The sequence below is a fragment of the Coregonus lavaretus genome, assembly GCF_964263955.1.
Source record: "Coregonus lavaretus genome assembly, chromosome: 6".
NCBI classification, from domain to species: domain Eukaryota; kingdom Metazoa; phylum Chordata; class Actinopteri; order Salmoniformes; family Salmonidae; genus Coregonus; species Coregonus lavaretus.
The window spans coordinates 57787058-57806823 of NC_139993.1; the positions used below are offsets into that span (position 1 = coordinate 57787058).

At 46.7% G+C, this 19766-nt stretch overlaps 1 protein-coding gene across 1 annotated transcript in view; it reads right to left on the reverse strand.

Moving 5' to 3' along the window:
* Window positions 1-1470: 1470 nt before the first annotated feature.
* The window catches only part of LOC311131091 (low-density lipoprotein receptor-related protein 8-like), a gene marked incomplete at both ends in the record, with an annotated part of 260174 nt that continues 241878 nt past the window's right edge, over window positions 1471-19766 (reverse strand). Inside the window, 5 exons of the mRNA XM_084163905.1 lie at window positions 1471-1772; window positions 6660-6728; window positions 14674-15042; window positions 16917-17069; window positions 19015-19033. Coding sequence (XP_084020031.1) covers window positions 1471-1772; window positions 6660-6728; window positions 14674-15042; window positions 16917-17069; window positions 19015-19033 — 912 coding nt within the window. The remainder of the gene's footprint in view (window positions 1773-6659; window positions 6729-14673; window positions 15043-16916; window positions 17070-19014; window positions 19034-19766) is intronic.

Here is a 19766-nt window from a genome sequence, read left to right on the forward strand (position 1 = left end):
GAGGAGAGGAGAGGAGAGGCCGTGTGGACAAATGTGGCCTGAGTGATGCTCTCGTACACTGAGGAGAGTGGCCTAGTCTGTCATTACACACTCACACTGTCTGTCATTACACACTCATAATGTTTGTCATTACACAGTGGAGAAGAGAAGAGAAGAGAAGAGAAGAGAAGAGAAGAGAAGAGAAGAGAAGAGAAGAGAAGAGAAGAGAAGAGAAGAGAAGAGAAGAGAAGAGAAGAGAAGAGAAGAGAAGAGAAGAGAAGAGAAGAGAAGAGAAGAGAAGAGAAGAGAAGAGAGAGAAGAGAAGAGAAGAGAAGAGAAGAGAAGAGAAGAGAAGAGAAGAGAAGAGAAGAGAAGAGAAGAGAAGAGAAGAGAAGAGAAGAGAAGAGAAGAGAAGAGAAGAGAAGAGAAGAGAAGAGAAGAGAAGAGAAGAGAAGAGAAGAGAAGAGAAGAGAAGAGAAGAGAAGAGAAGAGAAGAGAAGAGAAGAGAAGAGAAGAGAAGAGAAGAGAAGAGAAGAGAAGAGAAGAGAAGAGAAGAGAAGAGAAGAGAAGAGAAGAGAAGAGAAGAGAAGAGAAGAGAAGAGAAGAGAAGAGAAGAGAAGAGAAGAGAAGAGAAGAGGAGAGGAGAGGAGAGGAGAGGAGAGGAAAAGCCCAGGTGGAAGCTTGTTTCCTCCCCCCCTACCCACTCTAAAGAGGAGGTGGTACTCAGCATTACCTCTCAGCACAGCACTGTAGTATACCAGGTGTGTGTGTGTATGAAAATGTATGCACTCACTAACTGTAAGTCGCTCTCGATAAGAGCGTCTGCTAAATGACTAAAAATGTTTTGTTTTTTTATGTAATAACCTGTCACCCTGCCAGAGACCCACCCCTCTCTCCCGCTGTCTCTACCACGCCCCGACAGCGACGCGTGTCACCATGCCAACCGATCCCAGCGCTAACCCCTCCCACCTCTTTTTGTTCATGTTTATGTTTACCAGCATATATAATTAAAAACAAGAATAAACAGGAATAAATCAATATGACTAAAGATTGTCCCGTCATCTAAGGTGCTGTTTCTGTTCTGGTTACTGTTCCCCTTCTGCCTAATTTACACTCCAAAGGGGAATGACCAGGTTCGATAAGTCTTCAGAGGGAGGATAATAAAGCTAAACACCCAGAGTGCTTTGCCTCCCTGACGCACCACAACACAGTAACACACATTGTCAAAACATGAAATGTGGGAATGGATAGAGATCAAATATTCTATATGGTGAATGAAGGTGAAGATTATGTAGAGGTGGACTGGTGATGAAGGGCTCAACATCAATGTGTGTGTGTTTGACCGAGGAAGTGTTTAGAATGATTTTGTGAATTAAGTGTGTGTATGTGTGTGTGTCTGTGAGGATTTAAGCCTGTCCCTGTCTTGGAGACTCTCCCACCCCCACACACCCCAACCCTCTCTTTTATCTCCAAGTCCCACCCCCTCTCATCTCATTTGCCGGTGGGATGCATGGGCGCCCCCGAGTACCAATGGGAGTTGCTGTCTGTGATCCCGCCCCCCAGGGGCAGGGCTAGGAATGGCTGGTGGGCACTGCCACTCACAGCGGGGTAGACGTGGCCGATAGACTCTCCAGTACGGCCGATGTGAATCTCGTCATCGTCGTCCTCTGTGGTCTTACGGTAGACAGGATTGTCGAAGTTCATGCTCTTGGTGTTCTTCCGGCGCCAGTTACGCCAGACCAGGTAGCCGGCTGTGCAGAGCAGGCCGATGACCACTGTGGCAAGGATAGGAACTGCATGTGTGACACACAGCGACACACACACACACACACACACACGGCGGGAGCGTTAACACAGCCAGGGGAGACAGAGCGGCGCTTTAGCACACATAGCGAACGGCAATGGATACACACAGACACACACTCTCTTTAAAACACACATAGAAGCACACCCAATCCCACCCAATCCCACCCAATCCCAACCCCACCCAATCCCACCCAATCCCAACCCATCCCAACCCAATCCCACCCAATCCCAACCCAATCCCACCCAAACCCAACCCAATCCCACCCCAATCCCACCCAATCCCACCCAATCCCAACCCAATCCCACCCCAATCCCACCCAATCCCACCCCAATCCCAATCCCAACCCAATCTCAACCCAACCCAATCCCACCCCAATCCCAACCCCAACCAATCCCACCCAATCCCAACCCATCCCAACCCAACCCAATCCCACCCAATCCTACCCAATCCCACCCAATCCCACCCAATCCCAACCCAATCCCACCCAATCCCAACCCCAACCCCAACCCAATCCCACCCCAATCCCACCCAATCCCACCCAATCCCACCCAATCCCAACCCAATCCCACCCAATCCCACCCCAATCCCAACCCCACCCAACCCAATCCCAACCCAATCCCACCCAATCCCAACCCAATCCCACCCAATCCCACGCATGCATGGCACATGTACAACCAAACCCCACACTAGGGCTGCACGATGGATATATCATTTGAGCATCGACATTGCGATGTATGCATCCGATTTAGTAAGGTAAACATACATCAGTCTACAATATATATATTTTTTAAATGTTAAACTAGCATTATATCTATCTGATATAACGTAATTTACTCTGATTTATGGGTTATTGGATACACAGTTTATTATTATTATTATTATTATTTTAAAACACAGAGTTCTTTGCTGCACGTGGTTGACATGCAGGCTCTGCTTGCGCGTGATGAAATGATGAGCGAGGAACAGGCAAAAAAGACAGAAATTGAGAATTTGGTTGCTAAAAGAAATGCATCGTCAATTATATGCAACGCAACGCCAGGGTTGTGGGTTCGATTCCCACGGGGGGCCAGTATAAAAAAAATATGTATTCACTAACTGTAAGTCGCTCTGGATAAGAGCGTCTGCTAAATGACTAAAATGTAAATGTAAATATGGAAATATTTCGGCTACAGACAGGATGATGTTGACTAAAAACAGGTACTTTGTCGAGAGTGCCTTGCAATTGTTGCCACAACACGAGGCAACACGACCAATTTGTTCGATCATTTAAGGCGGCACCACAAATCTTCGTATGACGAGTGCAAAGCATCTCAATGCCCTCCAAGGCAAAAATCTATTTTGGATGCCTTTGCCAGTATTACACCATACGAGAAAGGTTCCAAACGGCAGAGAGAAATCACATATTAAATAACATTTCACGTCGCCAAAGACATGATACCAATTAACACGGTTACCAAAGAGGGTTTTAAAAACATGATCCGGTCGCTTGTGTGGGGATCTATTTTCTTATAACTAGATGTGATGCCTAGCTTAGAAAGAATACATTAATGATTAAACATAATAGGTTTGTACTGTACTGATATAGATTGTTTAATATAACAAGCTGTGATTAATGTGGGGAACTGTTAGGGGGTAGGATGAGATAAGACTTGTGTCTCACATACACACACACTGCCTCTTTGTTAAACCGCTCAAGGACATGTGTTCTGCTACAGTGGAGAGGAACAGACTATGTCTGAGGTTGCTGACTTGAGACAAGTTGTGGAGATAACAACTAATGCCTGGCAACAGTGAAGCGCCAAGGGGCTGGGACCAGCCTGTGCGCCAACGATAGGCTGAGTAAGTCTAAACCACGCTCAGTCTCTACTCTGATAGGCCAGCAGGGAGCGGGAACTATCTCTGTCAGAGTATTTAAAGAAGAACTTGTAACAATGGCTCAGTTCTCTGACTGCCCTGCGTGGTTTTTCAGTGGGCCCGTATATACGAACATCAAATTTACCAATTCAAGTGTTTGCATTAATTAAAATACTAGTCTATTTTAGAAGACGTGTATTGACCTCATTTTGTTCCAATACCAGATTTGAATTGACGCAACTTAACACTTGACAAGTGGTATGTAATGCCATCACGCAACAATTTTTCTCAAGTTGCCATCCCAGAGTTGTACGGGAAATGCAAGTCACAAGTTGAAACAGAGCTGTCACAAGTGGAATATTATACAGCAACAACGGACTTGTGGTCCAGCCGGACAACGGAGCCCTACAGAAGTCTGACCGTACACTTTATTAATGAGGACTTCCACCTGAAAAGTCGCTGTTTGCAAACTGCATTTTTCCCAGAGGATCATACATACATTCTGTATTTTTTCATATCGCAATATATATCGCAGAAAAACTAAATATCGCAATGTCAGTTATTTCCAATATCGTGCAACCCTACCACACACACACACACACACGTATTGTAGGCTACACACACACTCAATACATGGCTGGGTATAGTGGTATTCCAAGAAAAGGGAATGTGGGTGGGGAGGAGGGGATATGTCTCGCTTCCCTGCTCAGCTCTGGCTGGTGTTCCGTCCTAATTTCCCCCATCAGCCGTAGAGTGGCGGTGTTCCCATGGAAGACCCAGACTAATTGGTCTATTGTTGGGGGGGGGGCACTGGACCCTGAACCCCCAGCAACCCTTTTGTTCTCATGTAAACACTCCATTAAGATGTTCTCAATCAGACTTTCCTCTCCAAATAGCTCGGCTCTGAAGATCTCCAGCAATATGGAGGGAGAATTAACCATTGAGAGATACGCTGCATGGCCAGAAGTATGGGGACACCCCTTCAAATTAGTGGATTCGGCTATTTCAGCTGACCAGTGTATAAAATCGAGCACGCAGCCATGCAATCTCCATAGTAAAACATTGCCAGAAGAATGGCCTTACTGAAGAGCTCAGTGACTTTCAACGTGGCACTGTCATATGATGCCAACAAGTCGGTTCGTCAAATTTCTGCCTTGGTTAACTGTAAGTGCTGTTATTGTGAAGTGGAAATGTCTAGGAGCAACAATGGCTCAGCCGCGAAGTGGTAGGCCCCACAAGCTCACAGAACGGGGCCGCTGAGTGCTGAATCGTGTAAAGATCGTCTGTCCTCGGTTGCAACACTCACTACCGAGTTCCAAACTGCCTCTGGAAGCAACGTCAGCATAAGAACTGTTCTTCGGGAGCTTCATGAAATGGGTTTCCATGGCCGAGCAGCCGCACACAAGCCTAAGATCACTATGCGCAATGCCAAGCGTCGGCTGGAGTGGTGTAAAGCTTGCCGCCATTGGACTCTGGAGCAGTGGAAACACGTTCTCTGGAGTGATGAATCACGCTTCACCATCTGGGTTTGGTGGATGCCAGGAGAACGCTACCTGCCCCAATGCATAGTGCCAACTGTAAAGTTTGGTGGAGGAAGAATAATGGTCTGGGACTATTTCTCATCGTTCGGACTAGGCCCCTTAGTGAAGGGAAATCTTAACGCTACAGCATACAATGACATTCTAGATGATTCTGTGCTTCCAGCTTTGTGGCAACAGTTTGGGAAGGCCCTTTCCTGTTTCAGCATGACAATTCCTCCGTGCACAAAGCGAGGTCCATACAGAAATGGTTTGTCAAGATCGGTGTGGAAGAACTTGACTGGCCTGCACAGAGCCCTGACCTCAACCCCATCGAACACCTTTGGGATGAATTGGAACGGCGACTGTCAGCCAAGTCTAATCACCCTACATCAGTGCCCGACCTCACTAATGCTCTTGTGGCTGAATGGATGCAAGCCCCCGCAGCAATGGAAGTTGTGGGAATGTGGAGGCTGTTATAGCAGCAAAGGGGGGACCAACTCCATATTACTGGCCATGATTTTGGAATGAGATGTTCGATGAGCAGGTGTCCACAGACTTTTGGCCATGTAGTGTATGAAAGGGAGAATGAGGGAGAGAGGAGTGGGGGAGAATATGAACTATCAAATGAACCATTGAGAGATATGACTGGGGGAAGGATGGGTGGGAAGGAAAGAGGGGGTGGGAGACATAGTAGGATGTATTTAATGGGCCGGGGTTAGGGATATCTCATTTTGAAGACTCAATTATAGACAGAATGTATGCTAGAGCAAGGTAATTTACACACTATGCTGATCACCAGTCAACTCAGACATTCTAGAGTTGTATCAGTGCACCATTTTAAGGACTATATACTGTAATATGTGATAATATGGGCTTAAGGGGGGTTTAATCCCTGATGTTATTTGGATGAGCTCTTGTCCTACATTTACAGTAAATGTCACGTGCTGTTTTTACAATTGACAGGCCTATATGTTCACATGGGCTGTTATGATATGCTTATTGGAGCAAAACCTAAACGGGAATTTCAAGAATCTCCCATAAGTGTTCAATTGGGTTGAGATCTGGTGACTGAGACACTCACACTCACACACTCACACACTCACTCACACACACACAGACTCACACACACACACACACACACACACACACACTTTAAACCCCCTATGCTCCTTTGAGACTCTCCTCTTTCAGTCACTAAGATATCTTCTTCTAGCCATGACCCTAAGCAAGATGGGATGTTAATTGCTTAATTAACTCAGGAACCACACCTGTGTGGAAGCACGTGCTTTCCATATACATTTACTCAAGTGTTTCCGTTATTTCGGCAGTTACTTGTACATTCCTGTCACACATTACAAACATACACCCAAAACACACTTTCGCACATCTTCCAGACCAGGCAACGTCATGTGCAGGGGAGACCAAGACAGAAGCAGACACAGACAGAGAAGCAGGGAGAAGCAAACAGGCATCACATGGTATAGTAGACTGGTACTCACCTATAGGAATCACTATACCCAGGACTGCCACTGTTATGTTGTTACCCAGGAGGTAGTGATCATTCCCAGCTGAGAGAGAGAGAGAGACAGCGAGAGGGGGAGGGAGAGAGAGAGAGAAACAGCAAGAGGGGAAGGGAGAGAGAGACAGCGAGAGGGGGTGGGAGAGAGAGAGAGACAGCGAGAGGGAGAGAGAGAGAGACAGCGAGGGGGGAGGGAGAGTGAGAGAGAGAGACAGTGAGAGGGGGAGGGAGAGAGAGACAGTGAGAGGGGGAGGGAGAGAGAGAGAGACAGTGAGAGGGGGAGGGAGAGAGAGAGAGACAGCGAGAGGGAGAGAGAGAGAGACAGCGAGAGGGGGTGGGAGAGAGAGACAGCGAGAGGGAGAGAGAGAGAGACAGCGAGGGGGGAGGGAGAGTGAGAGAGAGAGACAGTGAGAGGGGGAGGGAGAGAGAGAGAGACAGTGAGAGGGGGAGGGAGAGAGAGAGACAGTGAGAGGGGGAGGGAGAGAGAGAGAGACAGTGAGAGGGGAAATACAGTGTAGACATGGTTAATGTTGTAAATGGCTATTGTAGCTGGAAACGGCTGATTTTTTATGGAATATCTACATAGGCGTACAGAGGCCCATTATCAGCAACCATCAGTCCTGTGTTCCAATGGCACATTGCGTTTGCTAATCCAAGTTTATCATTTTAAAAGCCTAATTGATCATTAGAAAACCCTTTTGTAATTATGTTAGCACAGCTGAAAACTGTTGTGCTGATTAAAGAAGCAATAAAACGGGCCTTCTTTGGACTAGTTGAGTATCTGGAGCATCAGCAATTGTGGGTTCGATTACAGGCTCAAAATGGCCAGAAACAAATAACTTTCTTCTGAAACTCGTCAGTCTATTCTTGTTCTGAGAAATGAAGGCTATTCCATGCGAGAAATTGCAAAGAAACTGAAGATCTCGTACAACGCTGTGTATTACTCCCTTCACAGAACAGCGCAAACTGTCTCTAACCAGAATAGAAAGAGGAGTGGGAGGCCCCGGTGCACAACTGAGCAAGAGGACAAATACATTAGAGTGTCTAGTTTGAGAAACAGACGCCTCACAGGTCCTCAACTGGCAGCTTCATTAAATAGTACCCGCAAAACACCAGTCTCAACGTCAACAGTGAAGAGGCGACTCCGGGATGCTGACCTTCTAGGCAAAGTTGCTAAGAAAAAGCCATATCTCAGACTGGCCAATAAAAAGAAAAGATTAAGATGGGCAAAAGAACACAGACACTGAACAGAGGAAGATTGGAAAAAAGTGTTATGGACAGACAAATCGAAGTTTGAGGTGTTCGGATCACAAAGAAGAACATTATGAGACGCAGACCAAATGAAAAGATGCTGGAGGAGTGCTTGATGCCATCTGTCAAGCATGGTGGAGGCAATGTGATGGTCTGGGGGTGCTTTGGTGGTGGTAAAGTGGGAGATTTGTACAGGGTAAAAGGAATCTTGAAGAAGGAAGGCTATCACTCCATTATGCAACGCCATGCCATACCCTGTGGACGGCGCTTGATTGGAGCCAATTTCCTCCTACAACAGGACAATGACCCAAAGCACAGCTACAAACTATGCAATAACTATTTAGGGAAGAAGCAGTCAGCTGGTATTCTGTCTATAATGGAGTGACCAGTACAGTCACCGGATCTCAACCCTATTAAGCTGTTGTGGGAGCAGCTTGACCGTATGGTACGTAAGAAGTGCCCATCAAGCCAATCCAACTTGTGGGAGGTGCTTCAGGTTACCTCAACAAATTGACAACTAGAATGCCAAAGGTCTGCAAGGCTGTAATTGCTGCAAATGGAGGATTCTTTGACGAAAGCAAAGTTTAAAGGTCACAATTATTATTTCAATAAAAAATATTTATTTCTAACCTTGTCAATGACTACATTTCCTATTCATTTAGCTATATTTCCTATTCAAACTCATGTCATGTATGTTTTCATGGAAAACAAGGACATTTCTAAGTGACCCGAAACTTTTGAACGGTAGTGTATATTTCCACAAAATTGTGAAATTGTGAAAATGATGCCGTGTTAGTGTAAGAGCTGTTTGAATGGAGTTTTGGCCTGCCTGGCGACATCACCAGCCGATATAAGTTAATAGACCAATAACAAAGAGAGTTTCAAACCTCACTACCAATAACAGCTAGTCTTCAGGTTACATATCCCTCCCACTAGGCTCGTCCAATTAGGACCCTCACTCAAACCACTCCCAGACAGTCTTATCAAAATTCTTGCTTGAGAAATTATTTTTGATCATTACATATTTGTTACCCAGAAATGATTTGATATAGAGAAGAAAACATCTGCATTGGGCCTTTAAACACCTCTCCTTACTCCTGCCATTCACTCTGCTAGAGGCTGTGCCCCCCCTACCTTCTTCCCTCCCCTCTCCTGTGTCTTGTCTAATGGTTCCTTGTCCTGCTGTCTCATCTCCCACTTCCTCCCCCATCTCTCCCCCATCTCCCCTTCACCTCTAACCCAGGTTTGTGTTGAGCTCAGCCTTTCTCCAGGAGTAAATCCAGCCTCATCTCCCCATTAGGGCTGTTGGGCCATTAGCAACACTGTAATTAGCCCGATATAATGGAGCCTAGCCTGGGAGATTAACAGGGCAGATCACAACGACAATCGCAGCATTCTGTTAGCCTCCACAAGATCAGCTCATTAATGACCAAACTCTATCACACACACGAGTGCACAGGCATTTGCGTGCACGCATGAACACACACGCATCCCATCTCACGCACACACACACACACGAATGCACAGGCACTTACACTCACACTTTTCTTTTTCTGTTTGTCTCTGCATTGTTGGAAAGGGCCCGTAAGTAAGCATTTCACTGTTAGTCTACACCTGTTGTTTATGAAGCAAACAATTTGATTTGATTTTGACACTCAGCTGGTGAGTGAGGCTACCACTCCAAACTGTGAGGAGGAACAGTAGTTTCTGACTCAGCGAAAGTGGATGAACTGTAATGGTCAAAAAGCATGACTGATATCCAATAGGCCCTTAGACTCCAAAAGGGGATTCATCAAATCTTATTAAACATGTTATGAAAGAACTGGCCCCGAGGCACTGGAGGTGGGAACTGTGGAATGAGGAGAACTGAAAGGGCTGAAAAGGGAGTGCATTTCATTATGGGGGAGGGGTTTTACTGCAGCGCACAGAACATTCACTTGATCCATTCTGACTGCTTCTGAACCTCAACCTGCAGGGTTAGTTTCTGTGTGTGAGCTTTCCCACTATCCACTGTTTGCTTTAATCTTTTAGTTGCAGTGCCTGATCTTTCTCCGCTCTGCCTTGCAAAGTGCAATGCAACACATGTGTAACAGCTGATGTTGGAAAACCCACCGATGTGCATTGTGCACCATCACGGAATAACACACACACGGCCGGTGGGTTCGGGAAATCGGAACAGCGTTCTTGTCGTGTCCCATTTTCCCCCATCCCTCTCCGCCCCCCTCCCTCCCTCCCTCCATCCCCCCTCCCTCTCTCCCTCTCCCTAAGACTGTTTGTGGTGTAGTAGCAGGAGGTTTAATCCTCTCCCCCTCCCTCCCTCCCTCCCTCCCTCCCTCTCCCCCTAAGACTGTTTGTGGTGTAGTAGCAGGAGGTTTTATCCTCTCCGCCCCCCTCCCTCCCCCCTCTCTCCCTCTCCCTAAGACTGTTTGTGGTGTAGTAGCAGGAGGTTTTATCCTCTCCGCCCCCCTCCCTCCCTCCCTCCCTCCCTCCTCTCTCCCTCTCCCTAAGACTGTTTGTGGTGTAGTAGCAGGAGGTTTAATCCTCTCCGCCCCCCTCCCTCCCTCCCTCCCTCCCTCCCCCCCCTCTCTCCCTCTCCCTAAGACTGTTTGTGGTGTAGTAGCAGGAGGTTTTATCCTCTCCGCCCCCCTCCCTCCCTCCCTCCCCCCTCCCTCCCTCCCCCTAAGACTGTTTGCGGTGTAGTAGCAGGAGGTTTAATCCTCTCCGCCCCCCTCCCTCCCCCCTCTCTCCCTCTCCCTCCCCCCTAAGACTGCTTGCGGTGTAGTAGCAGGAGGTTTAATCCTCTCCGCCCCCCTCCCTCCCTCCCTCCCTCTCTCCCTCCCCCCCTCCCCCTAAGACTGTTTGTGGTGTAGTAGCAGGAGGTTTAATCCTCTCCGCCCCCCTCCCTCCCCCCCCCTCCCCCTAAGACTGTTTGTGGTGTAGTAGCAGGAGGTTTAATCCTCTCCGCCCCCCTCCCTCCCCCCTCTCTCCCTCCCCCTAAGACTGTTTGTGGTGTAGTAGCAGGAGGTTTTATCCTCTCCGCCCCCCTCCCTCCCCCCTCCCTCCCTCCCTCCCCCCTCCCTCCCTCCCCCTAAGACTGTTTGTGGTGTAGTAGCAGGAGGTTTAATCCTCTCCGCCCCCCTCCCTCCCTCCCCCCTCTCTCCCTCTCCCTAAGAATGTTTGTGGTGTAGTAGCAGGAGGTTTAATCCTCTCCGCCCCCCTCCCTCCCCCCTCCCTCCCTCCCCCCTCTCTCCCTCCCCCCTCTCCCTAAGACTGTTTGTGGTGTAGTAGCAGGAGGTTTTATCCTCTCCGCCCCCCTCCCTCCCCCCTCCCTCCCTCCCTCCCTCCCCCCTCTCTCCCTCCCCCCTAAGACTGTTTGTGGTGTAGTAGCAGGAGGTTTAATCCTCTCCGCCCCCCTCCCTCCCTCCCTCCCTCCCCCCTCTCTCCCTCTCCCTAAGACTGTTTGTGGTGTAGTAGCAGGAGGTTTAATCCTCTCCGCCCCCCTCCCTCCCTCCCTCCCTCCCCCTAAGACTGTTTGTGGTGTAGTAGCAGGAGGTTTAATCCTTTCCGCCCCCCTCCCTCCCTCCCCCCTCCCTCCCTCTCCCTAAGACTGTTTGTGGTGTAGTAGCAGGAGGTTTAATCCTCTCCGCCCCCCTCCATCCCCCCTCTCTCCCTCTCCCTCCCCCCTAAGACTGCTTGCGGTGTAGTAGCAGGACGTTTTATCCATTCTTGGAACATCGGAACATGCTTTTGCTTCTTAAGGCTGGTTTGTTAGTTAGGGGACCGCAAAGAGGATGCTTGCTGGAGCATCTCCTCATACCCTCTTCCTAAAACTCTTTCTTTCTCTCTCTCATCCTTTATTTTTCCTCTCCTCTCCATACACCATCTTCACTAAACTCTCCTTTCTATACACCATCTTCACTAAACTCTCCTCTCTATACACCATCTTCACTACACTCTCCTCTCCATACACCATCTTCACTAAACTCTCCTCTCTATACACCATCTTCACTACACTCTCCTCTCCATACACCATCTTCACTAAACTTTCCTTTCTATACACTATCTTCACTAAACTCTCCTCTCTATACACCATCTTCACTAAACTCTCCTCTCCATACACCATCTTCACTACACTCTCCTCTCTATACACCATTTTCACTACACTCTCCTCTCCATACACCATCTTCACTAAACTCTCCTCTCTATACACCATCTTCACTAAACTCTCCTCTCCATACACCATCTTCACTAAACTCTCCTCTCTATATACCATCTTCACTAAACTCTCCTCTCTATACACATTCTTCACTACACTCTCCTCTCTATACACCATTTTTACTACACTCTCCTCTCCATACACCATCTTCACTAAACTCTCCTCTCCATACACCATCTTCACTAAACTCTCCTCTCCATACACCATCTTCACTACACTCTCCTCTCTATACACCATCTTCACTACACTCTCCTCTCTATACACCATCTTCACTAAACTCTCCTCTCTATACACCATCTTCACTACACTCTCCTCTCTATACACCATCTTCACTACACTCTCCTCTCCATACACCATCTTCACTACACTCTCCTCTCTATACACCATCTTCACTACACTCTCCTCTCTATACACCATCTTCACTAAACTCTCCTCTTAACTCTCTTCCCTTTTCTCTGTTCTCTACTTCCTAACGCTCTTCCTTTCACCCTTAGGCTCTCTCTCTCTCCTCTCCGTCCCTCAAACTATCCCTCTCCCATCCTTTCTTTTCTCACTCCTCTATGTACCACTTTTCCAGGCTCCACCACATTCATCATTTAGCCCAGTGTGGTTCTGCTGCTTATCTCTAATGGACAAACCCTGCAACGATCGCTGTGCTCCTCATGAATAACTACACACACACTCATCAATATTAAAACTTCTCGGATACGTTCATTACACACTCTGGCCTAACGGGGGCGCTCTATCACCTGGGCTATATGGGAGAGTACAGGGTACTTTACCATAGTGATGGAAAACAACAACAGTCTGATTGCTATATACATAGCTGTGAGTGTCTTCATCCAGTGTGATTTGCTGTCTTTATCTAGAGCAAGCTGAAAGAGCCTGATGAAAGTGCTATAAGTTGAATAATTGATTTCCACTAAATTGCAGAGAACGGTGTGTGAGTACAGTGGTTTATCAATACTGCTGCTATTCTTTGTCTGTCAAGCACACAGTTCTAAAAAAGCTTGCAGCAGACACGTTTTCCATTGTTACAACTAAAATCACAACTGTATTTTTTGTCCTAAAACAGATTGCCTTGGAAACACAACTCAATCATTTAAAATAAACACTTTAAATGTAGGCATTATTCAAGCCATATTCATTGTTGTTTCATTTCATTGTTGTTTTCAAGCTTGATTGAAAGTAGGACAAAACGAAAAGAGAGAGAGGTAGAGAGCAAGAGCGAGAGCGAGACAGAGACAGAGAGACAGAGACAGAGACAGAGAGAGAGACAGAGACAGAGACAGAGAGAGAGAGAGAGAGAGAGAGAGAGAAGGGAAAAGAAAGAGAACCCAATATGGCAGGACTCAAGATGACAGGACTCAATATGACAGGACTCAAGATGACAGGACTCAATATGACAGGACTCAATATGACAGGACTCAATATGACAGGACTCAAGATGGCAGGACTCAACATGACAGGACTCAATATGACAGGACTCAATATGACAGGACTCAATATGACAGGACTCAATATGACAGGACTCAATATGACAGGACTCAAGATGGCAGGACTCAAGATGACAGGACTCAAGATGGCAGGACTCAATATGACAGGACTCAAGATGACAGGACTCAAGATGACAGGACTCAAGATGACAGGACTCAAGATGGCAGGACTCAAGATGGCAGGACTCAAGATGGCAGGACTCAAGATGGCAGGACTCAATATGACAGGACTCAATATGACAGGACTCAATATGACAGGACTCAAGATGACAGGACTCAAGTTGACAGGACTCAAGATGACAGGACTCAAGATGACAGGACTCAAGATGGCAGGACTCAAGATGGCAGGACTCAAGATGACAGGACTCAAGATGGCAGGACTCAAGATGGCAGGACTCAAGATGGCAGGACTCAAGATGACAGGACTCAAGATGGCAGGACTCAAGATGACAGGTGAGACAGGGAAGGGACAATGGGTCTGCAGTCCTATGTTAGCACTGACAGTAGAGCCACACCCCTCTGATGAGGAGAGGAGAGGAGAGGAGAGGAGAGGAGAGGAGAGGAGAGGAGAGGAGAGGAGAGGAGAGGAGAGGAGAGGAGAGGAGAGGAGAGGCCGTGTGGACAAATGTGGCCTGAGTGATGCTCTCGTACACTGAGGAGAGTGGCCTAGTCTGTCATTACACACTCACACTGTCTGTCATTACACACTCATACTGTCATGGCACTTGCAACGCCACGGTTGTGGGTTCGATTCCCACGGGGGACAAGTACGAAAATGTATGTACTCACTACTGTAAGTTGCTCTGGATAAGAGCATCTGCTAAATGCTCTGGATAAGAACGCCTGCTAAATGACCAAACTGTAATACTGTCTGTCATTACAAACTCACACTGTATGTCACAGTTAGAGAGGGAGGAGTGGAAAAGAGGGATATTTAATGGGAGAGTATGTAACTTAGCGCTAAGGTGCATTGTCATGGTGACAAGAGTAGGCACATTTTTATACACACACACAGTCTGAAAGCCACTTACAGCGGTGGGAGAGGTTAGCGTTCTCTCTCTGGATGTTGTTGGGCAGTAGAGGGGGTGTGGAAGTGGAGCGGGGGCCAGGGGTGGAGGTCGTAGGCCAGGTAATGGTGGAGGAGGAGGTGGAGGGAGGGGTCCTCCACGAAGCTGTGGTCCTGGGGGGAGGAGGAGGGGGGGACGTCGTAGGAACTGTGGTCGACTGTGTGGTTGTGGTCGGTTCTGTAGTTGTGGAGGTGGTTGTAGTAGCAGCTGTGGTCGTAGTGGTTGGAGAAGTAGTTGTGGTTGTAGTCGGAGCTGGGGTGGTGGCTGTGGTAGGAGCTGGAGTGGTAGTAGTGGTGGTTGTGGTAGGAGCTGCTGTGGTTGTCTTGGGTTTGACTGCAAGGAGAGAAGAGATTAAACAGAGATACTAGAGTTATCAGGCTGGCAGATCAACTGGCAGCACAGACAAGCCTTTCCTTATAAACAGACAGCGAGAGCTCCATAGTTTACATGAACAGACATCAACAGAAGTGGGTCTGAACTACTCAAAACTGCCTTCTCTGCACTTAGAAGTCATAAAATGCTTGTAGAGCACAGACATTAGAGAGAACACATCCTTTTGTATTTATTCCGTTTCTATCTATTCCCAGTGAGTGAGAGTGTGAACACCCTCCCCTTTCTGGTACAGAGTATCTGCAGTGCAGTCAGGCTGCCTGGTGGCCTGTATTCATCCCTCATCCCTCTCTCTTTCTCTGGGGACAGCACTGCGACAACCCACCTGTGTACCTCCAGACACAGAGAGTCTCCAGAGGGGGGGAGAGGACAAGAATGGAATAGCCATACAATAGACACAGAGTGTTCCCAAGGGAGGACAGGACAGGAATGGAAGAGATAATGGAGGGCACTATAGGGCACAGATTGACAGTGAGCAAGGGCTAACTGAGTGAGATTGATTGGCAGGTGGAACATTGAAATGGATCTGTTGTCGTGTGGGAGAGGAGTAAAATGGGAAAGGGAAAGAGTGTAACACGTGTTAAACAGTTGAGCTATTTAACAGTGGGGAAGGGAAAGAGTGTAACACGTGTTAAACAGTTGAGCTATTTAACAGTGGGGAAGGGAAAGAGTGTAACACGTGTTAAACAGTTGCCCTATTTAACAGTGGGGAAGGGAAAGAGTGTAACACGTGTTAAACAGTTGACCTATTTCACAGTGGGGAAAGGAAAGAGTGTAACGCGTGTTAAACAGTTTACCTATTTCACAGTGGGGAAGGGAAAGAGTGTAACACGTGTTAAACAGTTTACCTATTTCACAGTGGGGAAAGGAAAGAGTGTAACGCGTGTTAAACAGTTTACCTATTTCACAGTGGGGAAGGGAAAGAGTGTAACACGTGTTAAACAGTTTACCTATTTCACAGTGGGGAAAGGAAAGAGTGTAACGCGTGTTAAACAGTTGACCTATTTCACAGTGGGGAAGGGAAAGGGTGTAACACGTGTTAAACAGTTGACCTATTTAACAGTGGGGAAGGGAAAGAGTGTAACACGTGTTAAACAGTTGAGCTATTTAACAGTGGGGAAGGGAAAGAGTGTAACACGTGTTAAACAGTTGCCCTATTTAACAGTGGGGAAGGGAAAGAGTGTAACACGTGTTAAACAGTTGACCTATTTCACAGTGGGGAAAGGAAAGAGTGTAACGCGTGTTAAACAGTTTACCTATTTCACAGTGGGGAAGGGAAAGGGTGTAACACGTGTTAAACAGTTTACCTATTTCACAGTGGGGAAGGGAAAGGGTGTAACACGTGTTAAACAGTTGACCTATTTAACAGTGGGGAAGGGAAAGAGTGTAACACGTGTTAAACAGTTGAGCTATTTAACAGTGGGGAAGGGAAAGAGTGTAACACGTGTTAAACAGTTGCCCTATTTAACAGTGGGGAAGGGAAAGAGTGTAACACGTGTTAAACAGTTGACCTATTTCACAGTGGGGAAAGGAAAGAGTGTAACGCATGTTAAACAGTTTACCTATTTCACAGTGGGGAAGGGAAAGAGTGTAACACGTGTTAAACAGTTTACCTATTTCACAGTGGGGAAAGGAAAGAGTGTAACGCGTGTTAAACAGTTTACCTATTTCACAGTGGGGAAGGGAAAGAGTGTAACACGTGTTAAACAGTTTACCTATTTCACAGTGGGGAAAGGAAAGAGTGTAACGCGTGTTAAACAGTTGACCTATTTCACAGTGGGGAAGGGAAAGAGTGTAACACGTGTTAAACAGTTTACCTATGGCACATCGTCTCATGCCTGGTCCCAGCTCCATGCCGTCCGGGCAGGCACAGGTGTACTTGGGGGAGTGGTCAGTGATCTGGGGGGCTTTGAGACACAGGTACTCACAGCCCCCGTTAGGTAGACTGCCCATGTTACAGCTGTCTGGAGCTAGACAGGAAGACACAGCAGAGACATATCAACCATTAGTATGTGTAACAGTAACATAATGTGTCATAACACAAGTAATATGACTCAGGCACTCAACATGTACAGTGGGGAGAACAAGTATTTGATACACTGCCGGTTTTGCAGGTTTTCCTACTTACAAAGCATGTAGAGGTCTGTAATTTTTTATCTTAGGTACACTTCAACTGTGAGAGACGGAATCTAAAACAAAAATCCAGAAAATCACATTGGAGAAGGTCTGTATGGAGGAGTGGGCCAAATCCCTGCTGCAGTGTGTGCAAACCTGGTCAAGACCTACAGGAAACGTATGATCTCTGTAATTGCAAACAAAGGTTTCTGTACCAAATATTATGTTCTGCTTTTCTGATTTATCAAATACTTATGTCATGCAATAAAATGCAAATTAATTACTTAAAATCATACAATGTGATTTTCTGGATGTTTGTTTTAGATTCCGTCTCTCACAGTTGAAGTGTACCTATGATACAAATTACAGACCTCTACATGCTTTGTAAGTAGGAAAACCTGCAAAATCGGCAGTGTATCAGATACTTGTTCTCCCCACTGTATTTATAACACTCATTGACTAAACATTATTGTTACGGTACAAAGACATCCTCTCTATGTTTCCTACTTAGCAGCTATGCATAAAAATAAGATGAAATATTATGCCCAAAAACCCGCTAAGAAATATTATGCCCAAAAACCCGCTAAGGTACATTACAAAACATATCCCTTCCCTCCTTCCAACCCCAAAAGGCTGTGCACACCTCGCTAGGTCTAAAACGGACTAGTGAAACAGTTTTTATGTCCCCAACTCTGAAGAGGAGATGGGGTAGAGGAGGCCGATCCTAAGGAATGGGATATGTGCTGTTATACAAGAGGATGCTGCAAACCCTGCAGAGAAGTTGCAATACTCCTCTCCCCTCAGTTCTTCTAGAGACAGACATATCACTACCACAGAAACTCAGCTAGCTTCAAAGTTCAGTTCACACAGACACAAAAAAAAAGAAAAAAAAAGAGAAGCTGAGGAAGAAAGAAAAGAAAAGTCTTCCTGAACTGTGGAGATTTAAAAAGCCTTAGAACAGAATGGGATCTTCTCACAGGATATGGAAATATAACCATTTAAAATGAAGCCAGGGTTTGCAGCATCCTCTTGTATAACAGCACATATCCCATTCCTTAGGATTGGCCTCCTCTACCCCATCTCCTCTTCAGAGTTGGGGACATAAAAACTGTAGGGGTATTGTGCTGTTGTTCATTGAATGACCTTTCGCTATGGGTTTTGAAAATAGTTATTCTTAAAAGAGAGAGAGTGATAGCGAGAGAGATATTGAGAGAGAAACATAGGAGAGAGATAGAAATACTGAGGATAGAGAAAGAGAGACAGAGGGACAGCGAGAGAGAGAGAGACAGAGAGATAGAGACAGAGAGAGACAGACAGAAAGAGAGAGACTGATAGAGAGCGACTGACAGAGAGAGAGAGAGAATAGGGTAATGAACCACATCTTCTTGAAACCTGCAGAGGTAGCACTATGATTAATATTTCACCTTGGAGATATTTGAAACTAAGGTTGTGTCTCAAATGGCACCCTATTCCCTATATAGTGCACTACTTTAGACCAGAGAATGGCACCCTATTCCCTATATAGTGCACTACTTTTGACCAGGGCAAAATGTAGGGAATGGGGTGACATTTGGGATGCAGGCTAACTCCGCAGCACTATTTCATTCATATATTTCTTTGATTAATATTTTATTAGTAGTGCTCTTTATTAATGAGAGACTGTAATCAGCTCCACTCTAGTGGCACTGAGACAACACCGGCTCTGACTGAGACGGAAAACAAAGGACCAAAACACAATGCTCAAACACTTCTGCAGACACTCCTGCATGCAGACACACACACGCGCGCACGGACACACACCCGTGTGCACACACAGGGGCTTGGATACACACACAGACACACCACGAGAGGATGCATATATACACTACATGACTAAAAGTATGTGGACACCTGTTTGTTGAACATCTCATTTTAAAATCATGGGCATTAATATTCAGTTGGTCCCCCCTTTGCTGCTATCACAGCCTCCACTCTTCTGGGAAGGCTTTCCACTAGATTTTGGAACATTGCTGCGGGGACTTGCTTCCATTCAGCCACAAGAGCGTTAGTGAGGTCGGGCACTGATGTTGGGCGATTAGGCCTGGCTCATAGTCGGCATTCTAATTCACCCCGAAGTTGTTCGATGGGGTTGAGGTCAGGGCTCTGTGCAGGCCAGTCAAGTTCTTCCACACCGATCTCGACAAGCCATTTCTGTATGGACATTGCTTTGTGCATGAGGGCATTGTCATGCTGAAACAGGAATGGGCCTTCCCCAAACTGTTGCCACAAAGTTGGAAGCACAGAATCGTCTAGAATGTCATTGTATGCTGTAGCGTTAAGATTTCCCTTCACTGGAACTAAGGGGCCTAACCCAAACCATGAAAAACAGCCCCAGACCATTATTCCTCCTCCACCAAACTTTACAGTTGGCCCTATGCATTGGGCAGGTAGCGTTCTCCTGGCATCCGCCAAACCCAGATTTGTCCGTTGGACCTTCAGATGGTGAAGCGTGATTCATCACTCTAGAGAACGCGTTTCCACTGCTCCAGAGTCCAATGGCGGCGAGCTTTACA